Source organism: Micropterus salmoides, unplaced genomic scaffold (assembly GCF_014851395.1).
Source record: "Micropterus salmoides isolate LMB-PRFRI ecotype aquatic unplaced genomic scaffold, ASM1485139v1 Ms_hic_scaffold_11, whole genome shotgun sequence".
In the NCBI taxonomy this organism is placed as follows: domain Eukaryota; kingdom Metazoa; phylum Chordata; class Actinopteri; order Centrarchiformes; family Centrarchidae; genus Micropterus; species Micropterus salmoides.
The window spans coordinates 17,097,972-17,106,020 of NW_024040152.1; the positions used below are offsets into that span (position 1 = coordinate 17,097,972).

The following is an 8,049-nucleotide window of genomic DNA, read 5'->3' on the forward strand; positions in this document are numbered from 1 at the left end:
CTTAACCTGGTGCTGGAATTGCCCAGAGCCACACAGCAAATCGTAGAGTTAATGAACTGACCAGCAGCAGAGCAATTGTTTACTTAAGGAGCTGATGTGGCTCTGAGGCAAGTGTTCAACACAGTCTGGCACAATGTTACATTTAGCCTGAAGATCTTGAAGCCCGTTCATGTTTATAATGGATTGAAAAGAGCCAGCTTACATTCAAGAAACTTTAAAACACCTTGAGATAACAAAAGTTGTGGAAGTTTAATTTGGTGGTTCTCAAAGTGAGGTCCTTGAGGGGGTTCCCGAGGAAAAAGGGGAATCATTTATTTTCATTAAATATATTAACACAATGACAGAATGTATGACTATTTTGATCATGGGTTTTTATACACCTTCCGTAGTTAAATAACTAAAAGCAGAGTCACAACCAGCACTGGCACAATGTTCTCCCTGTGCCTGCATGGTTTCTCTCACCAGTTTGACAACTTGTAAGGATTGAAGGCTACATATGTATTGCAAGTGTGTACATTTGAAACCTGGTTTAATAATAACACTACTCATATGTTTGAGGTAGGTACAGTTTGTGCACTATGATCATAGAAACACAGTGGCAGCAAGCTATAATGTGTATGAGGATCAAAACTGACAATGTCAGTGTTGCCTTTGCCTTTTATATTTGTAGTACTGCTGTACCTTGGAACACATTGTTGCTCACGTGTTTTTCTTAATACCTGTGGCACAGAGGCTCCTATTTGACCCAGTGCATCCATTTGAGCAGCGAGGAGGAACAAGGGCACTATGCTGATGCACTAAACGCAGGGAAAAGGGAGAAGCTGAGCTAATGCATCAGAGAGGAGAAAATGCACATGAAGGCAGGACATTAAAAGTGCACTTAGGAAGAATCCAAAAATGTCATGTATAATGTCAAGTACCACAATTCCAACCTGCAGGTCATTCACATTAAACTGCAACAACTACATGTATTTTATACACATATAAAATCAGTTCCCAGTGTCTGGGAAGTTTCCAGTCATCTTTCTCCAAAATTTTGACTAAAGCTGCCCTTTTCCCTTTAAGTAAACAGTCAGTATTCAGTGGAAAAGTCTGCATTTGGAGACTGTAAATAAAAACACTTCTGTAAACGTTCATTCACACAGTAATATTTCATAGATTTTCAAGTGGTAATAAAAGGTATCAAACTGGTAAAATTATTTTTAAATACATCTGTTTTGTAATGTCTGTTTTAAGATCCACACAAATTACAGTTATGTCTTAAATAAGGTCCCTTTAACACTTTGTGATGTGACTTCTGCTGAGACACTTTATTCCAGTTCATGGCGTCTTGAAGAAATGTCTCATAAAACTGGTATGCAAAGTAGCAGTAAAAGCAATTAGCTATTATTGATTTCCCTTATTAAATTTATACCCATCACAAAGGGAGATATAGATATAGACTAGACAAATTTTACAATATATTTAAACCTTCAGACATGTGGATTGTACTAAAAAGGGCTGCAACTCAATCTCAAGACACCAGGCGAGAATTATGGTTTTGAATAAATTTCTTCAATTCCACTTTGACACTTCTTTGTGTTGACTTTAGAATCTAAATTAACATATTTTCTACTATTTTTTTGCAGCACAAGCAAATGTGCAAAAACATCATTTTTAAAGCCACATAAAGCTTTAGCTCTTTTTTCTTATACAATGCTGCTGCCTTTCATCTGAAATAAAACAAAATAACAGGGAAGAATTAAGCATTTCTTCACCCCTGAAACAAAACAAGCCACTGTAGATCATTCAGCAGTCTTTAAACTGATGTTTCTGAAGAAAACTCTAGTGGTGTGCATTGTCCATGGCACAGAATGTGTTGATTATAGTATTGGAAAAGGCAATACTAGTCCAGTTTATCCCTTCAAGTCATGTATTCCCTTCCTAGTCCTCAAACCCCAGAAATTCCACGTCCATGTCATCACTTGACTGAAAAAGCTCCCAAAGTTTAAGTGTGGAGTTGTCAGGAATGCCACTTAGTTTTACATGTTCGTCCACTTTCCGTCTTTTGCGTTTATAAACTCGGATCTTCCTCTCTATTCTCCGGACTGGAGAAAAGCTGACTGTAGGAAGGATTTCTTCTTCCTTTTCTGAGAGATTGTTTACGGTAATTTTGTCGGGCAATATGTTTCCATCCTGAACAGAGGAATCCTGCTTATCAGACGTCTCTTGTTGATTTGTTAAAACATCAAGGCTTTTTGAAGAAACATTCATATTATGGAGGTGAGAGGTTGTGCTGTTCTTGTCTTGAGCTATTATTTGGTCCACCAGGTCAACCTGAGCAACTCTAGAGGGAACAGAGGCAAGACATTCACCTGTAGAGGGAGCCGTTTCCTTCTTGGGCTGAGGTATTTGAGCCTGCCCAGCCTTTTCAGCACGAGAAGTCAATGAATTCTGTCTGCAAGGTCGTTTACCTGCAAGAGATTTGTGCTTGGATCTGTCTGAGTGAGTGTAATAGCTCCTCCTGCCACCCTCTCTGTGAATCAGAGGAACAGAAGCAGGAAGTGATCCGGTTTTTAAAGTGTGTCCTGAATGAGATTCCTCATGCCCATCAACAGACAGGTGCTGCTCTTCTTTAATAATCTTTGTGATATCGAGATCTCCCTTGTGCCGTAGCTCAGTATTCCCACATGGTCCAGGTGCAGTCAGAATGGAGGAAACACTGCACTTTGGTCTGATAGGAATCAAAGAAAATATAAAAGTAGAGTGGAATAGAAAGATAAAAGTTTAATGTTAAATTTATTTTCTTGAGAACATATGTTGATGGAAGTTTAAAAGGTTCGGGGAGAAATTACCTTTTAACTTGAGTTCTGATGTGGATGAAGTTGCAGTGCAGGGTTGAAACCAGTTTGTCCACAACCAAATATTTGTTGCTCTTGGAGAAAGCCTTGTGCCGTTCACTCTGTAGGTGCTGAACAATTTTTTTTTTATATTTTTTTTTTTAAATCACCCAGTTAAAAAAAATTATAATTATAGCTGTCCAGCGGAAGCTACTGAGCATACAATTCTTTGAAATTAGTGCAAGCACAAACTGAATCTGAATTGATCAGTTTTCAAATTGAAATGTTCAAATTGATTATTGTTTGAAACTGTATTTAACAGATTGAAATTATATTTAACTCATTGTTTTTAATTTGTGAGTATTATTTCAGCAGTGTTCCCAATTCAGTTTCCTCAAAATTCAGTTTTAAATCAGTGGCAATCATCAAGGGGACAACAAAAGAAGAGCTCTGATTCAATCAAACTCCTTTCAAAGAACTTTTTCAGAGTGCAAGGTTTTCTGGGTATGTAGGTCATTGGTCTCCATACCCAGAAAGCCTTGCAATACAAGACTACTGGAATTTTTTTAATTTGCACTCTGATCCAGGTGAATTACTGATGAACTAGCATTAAAAGCTAGACCTTCATACTGTTCACAAGTTTAGCTACTGCTGAGTTTGTCCTTTCTTATTACACATTCCAAAAATAATGGCAAAATAATGTCTAAACACATCTATACTTCGAAAATTTGATTAGAGTTGTGCATATAAATTAGGTTAAAAAAAACCCACCTATTGTTCAATGATCATTGCTTTAATGTAAGCTACAAGTCTTTGTTAACTCCAGTACATTTAATTACACTGTGACCCAAATGAAAATTGTTGTTAATTTAAATAAATAAGATATGACTTCTTAATATAGTCTTTCAAAATAAAACACAACAAAGGATCAAAAACATATTTACGCTGTGTTGTGTGTTTTGGCTTATGTGGTATTACCAATATAATTACTATAACTATATCGTATTGACAGCTTTAGCTTTTAGAAATGTTATAACTTACCGTTTTGATATTCTCATATTTGATCATACAGCACTCGCAGTATCCACCTCGTTTCTTGTCTCGGTTCTTCTTTCGGCCGTGTGCTCTCTCTTCACTGGCTGAGGCTTTCGGACCTCTGTTCCCAGAGCAGCCCACAGAGGGTGCACAAACAAAACCAAACTTAGATGAGAACATTTTGGATTTTTGCATTTTGTTTAATCATTCTTGTGGTCTGGCTCCAGAAGTGCCCAGTCACTGTGATGAATGTGCAGAAAAGCACTTTTCAAACCCACAGAACTTTAAATTCTACTCAAGTTCACAAAGTTTCAAATACCGAATTTCTCAGCCTGAATTACAATTAAAAATGTATGTAAGCAAACAGTGCACTTTTTAAAAAAAGTGGAAAAATATAAACATGTTCAGTTACTCTATTTTCCACAATGTTGAGAGTCTGTCTTTGGCGTCACCAGATCGTATAAAATAAAAACAAATTAAAAACCATCTATAAAGACAGATCACTAAAAATATAAAAGGAGCTAGGTGCACAAATTGTGATTCCAGTGGTTAAAATATGTATGATAAAAAAGTTTTTTTAAAAAGCGTCCTTGACAAAGCGTGACATACTGTGCTGCACACATGCTAGGTTAGTTAAAAGCAAAGCAGAGTGGGAACACCATACCTGTTCCCCCGCTGTTTATTCCCAGGAGGATCCTTCTCCTCGACACAGAAGGGACTGCAGGGAGGAACAGTCTTCAGATTGAATTCAGGCATGTTCGGCATAGTCAGGGAGATTGGACGGTAGTGTCTGAGGAAGAGAAAAGAAACACATTGACGTCAATAGATGTAAACAACTCAAGGACAGTGGGTGGATGTCAGCTTCTTTTAACCTACTGTCTCTTACCTACTTGAATCCTCAACCTTGATGAATGGTTTACTGAGCCGCCCCCCTGAAACAAACACCATTGACAGTCAGTTTAAATTATTTTAATAACTAGTAACAACAACACAGGCTCAGAAAACCTGTTAAGTCCTTGATCAGACATTTACCTTTGCATTTCTGAATGCCTTGCTTGGATGCCGACTCAGCTTTGACCTATAGAGAATGACAAAAAAAAAAGCACTTTAAAACAAAAGGTACCAAAGTTAAACCAATAATTTTCAAGAAATTAATACCAAAATATGATTGCAGTTTTTTACAAAGGATTAATTTAAGAATTTGAAAACTTACACTTGTTTTGGCAGCGGGACACTGGCTGCTGATTATCTTTTTTTTCTTCTGAACATATGATATTATATCTGCAAGTGCCATAAAAGAAATTAAAAAAGTCATTATTTAAATTACACATGCCAATAATGTACATAACAGTTGATGTAACACAAACAGATATAACCTCTACAACATACCATCTATGTAGAAGATTTTCACACCCCACTCCAGAGCATTTGACAGGATCTTGTTCATTTGTACCCTCTCCTAAAAACAAACAAGTTTTTACTAGCACAGAAAACAAAATAGGTAAATACAGTTCCTATTTAAACTTAGTGTTGGCTTAACAAACCTGCTCTTTCACCACTCTCTCCACCAAAGACTTCCCTCGACTTGTCACAAACTGCAATAAAATAACAGAAAATTAGAAAAACTAGATGACATTAATAACTAGTAAAAATTATCTAGAAAGGAACAGAACTGGTGAGAAGTGAAATAGACATAAAAACATCATATCTACACTATGGTGGATGATTCAGTGACAGTGAACTCACTGCATCCGTTTGGCCCGGAGACCTGCTTTTGACGTTGTCCCCATGGCTGCCAGGCCGGTGCGGCTTTGAGCATGGGTGAGGTGAACTCTGTCCAGAGTCCGGGCTGGGGACAGGAGAGTCCTGCCGGAAGCACTGCACATATCTAGCCTCCCTCTTGTTGGATATCAGATACTTAATTTCCTTACTGAAGAACTTCTCAACAGTCTGAGTGACAAACACGAGAAAAAAAAAAAAAGGTTTGGGGGAAAGATAAAGACCTTAATACCAATCTCTTCCAGAAAAACAACTGCAGTATTCAGTGACAGAGTTCTACAGTATCGGGTAACTAACTGAAATCTGAGTACTTAATATTTTAACCTTTCTGACAGCCAAAAATAACAACATGGAGAAATGTGTTTTTGCCTTACCCCTCCCAGTTCTTTGATGTCACTCTCCAATGTATCCGCTCTCTTGTTTGATGGCAGATCAAGGTAAAACACTTTCCCGGCAAAAGGTTTGATTTTAGCAGGAGAGGACACACGCGATATCGGCTTAGCTTGGCTCAGTGCTGCCTTGTCACCACCACTGACACTTTTCCCTAAAAGGGCAATCAGGAAAGTCACATGATGAGAGATCCAGTGGTGTCTTAGCTGAGGTGCTTGTGATCAACCACCAATGTAATCATTCATATGACAAACTGATTGATCAGTCATTTATCCTGTCAAACTTGTAATGGTTACAGTTTCAGAAATACAAAGAGCAACTTGTTTTTAATCATTTTAAGTGATTACACCTAACACTTACATGTTATGTAACAATTCTGTCACACTTTTTCTCAGTATTGTTACTCTATCAATTGTGTAATGAGGGCTATTGGATGTCTGTCCATTCTAGAAGTCACTTTTCCTTAAGTTTTTCTCCCCTTTTAAAGGGTCTTTGTGTCAAGTTTTTTCCTATCCGAATCAAGGGCTTGAGGACATAGGGTTGTCTTTGTTGTACAGATTCTAAAGACTTCTGAGACAAATTTGTGGCTATATTATAAAATAACTGTTAAGGTTGACCTGAGTGGTCGTAACTTCAATTAAAGACAGTCTTTAAGTGAAAATACGACTCAAATAGCTTGAATAAAAGTGACTTTTTGCTTGTTTTTTTAGCTTCTGTGAAGGTTAGTATAAACTTTACTTAAAATCATTATATCAGAATCAAAATCAGCTTTAATGGCCAGGTATGTGTGGACATATGAGGAATTTGACTCTGGTCTTATATTGCTGTCGATGTACATACACAGAGCACATATAAACAAAAAAAAGGCTCAACAAAAAATAGACTACAGCTTATAGTATACACATACACACAATAAACAAAAAAACCCAACATTTGTAGACAGCAAGACAATAAGTGTAATGGAGCAGAGTGCAAAGGATACTGGAATAAATATGTTTGTGCGTACATGAGGTACGTGATTATATAAACTGACAAATACAGTTTATACAATATATGCAATATAAATAGTTTGTTACAAAATCTGAATAAAAAAAAAAAATAGTACAGCATACAAGTAAGTTAGAGTCAGGTTATTCTGCAGTGATTAGTCAGCGATGGTACGTTAATGACCTTTAAATACAGTAGTAACAATTAGATTACCTTGCCAGTTGGATCCTGTATGCCTCTGGATGCGCTTTGGCTTCATGATATTATCTTTCATTGACAAAATAACGTTTTTCTTGCCGTCCTGTCTTGAGTCAACATGCCGGAGGAAGTCCGTAACTTGTCTGTCTCCTGTGTGTAAACAAAGACAGGACTATTTTCAAAGAAGATGGAAATTAACTTAAACCAAATAAGGGGTCTGAATAGTTATAAGCACTGTAACGTTACTTAAGACAGGATGCTGTACTCCTCCCCCGTTATATAAATATAACTAATTTTTAAATGCATTCTTACGTTAGTTAACGTTAACGCAGTGTCTCGTTTCGCTCACAGGACAGTTTGTGGGTTAGCTGCTTTTCTCAACTTACGTTACATTATTCCCTCACCTAACGTTACTAAACGAAACAAGAGATGTGTTAGCACGGTTGTTAACGCAGACTATCCATTGGCAAGCCGTTTTACTAATGTTTAGACAGCTGTAGTAAACTTTGTTTAGGTCACAACTTCGCTAAACGTCCCTTTCCCGCTTTAAATCCAATGGTGGACGACGTTTATGTTGCCATGTTTGACAATGCGATTGACGTTTTCTCTTGTCCTTTCCATACCTTCCGGAAACTGTGGGGGTTTAACCAAAGTGTTACGGCAACTTTTCAAACCTGGCAACATCAGAAACAAGTAAATGCTTCGTTTGTGTTTGCATGAGATGTTTCCACGTCACTAATAAAATAAATAGATATATTAAAATTGACGTCGACAAATTGTTTGATTTACAAAAAACATTTTAAATACGATATGCGTAATTATGTGTTGTACATATTTATTG

The 8,049-nt window shown here is 37.0% G+C and overlaps 1 protein-coding gene across 1 annotated transcript; it reads right to left on the reverse strand.

Annotated features, from left to right (window-relative positions):
- Positions 1-278: 278 nt before the first annotated feature.
- Positions 279-7,820, reverse strand: dbf4 (DBF4 zinc finger). Its single transcript, XM_038711472.1, has 13 exons — positions 7,521-7,820; positions 7,224-7,358; positions 6,008-6,177; positions 5,601-5,804; positions 5,399-5,449; positions 5,244-5,313; positions 5,068-5,135; positions 4,887-4,932; positions 4,741-4,786; positions 4,519-4,644; positions 3,861-3,975; positions 2,835-2,950; positions 279-2,713 (listed from the first exon to the last, which is right to left on the reverse strand). Exons 2-13 carry the CDS (start codon positions 7,282-7,284, stop codon positions 1,924-1,926), a joined length of 1,863 nt encoding a protein of 620 aa, XP_038567400.1. The 5' UTR covers positions 7,285-7,358; positions 7,521-7,820; the 3' UTR covers positions 279-1,923.
- Positions 7,821-8,049: the final 229 nt, after the last annotated feature.

Bases quoted from the DNA above. Each gene is read 5' to 3' on its own strand.
- dbf4 (XM_038711472.1), bottom strand. From the start codon at position 7,284: ATGAAAGATAATATCATGAAGCCAAAGCGCATCCAGAGGCATACAGGA. The intron at 5,136-5,243 runs GTATGTTGTAGA...TGGCACTTGCAG, and splicing joins GAAAATCTTCTACATAGATG to ATATAATATCATATGTTCAG. The intron at 4,645-4,740 runs GTAAGAGACAGT...TCTCTTCCTCAG, and splicing joins AAGGTTGAGGATTCAAGTAG to ACACTACCGTCCAATCTCCC.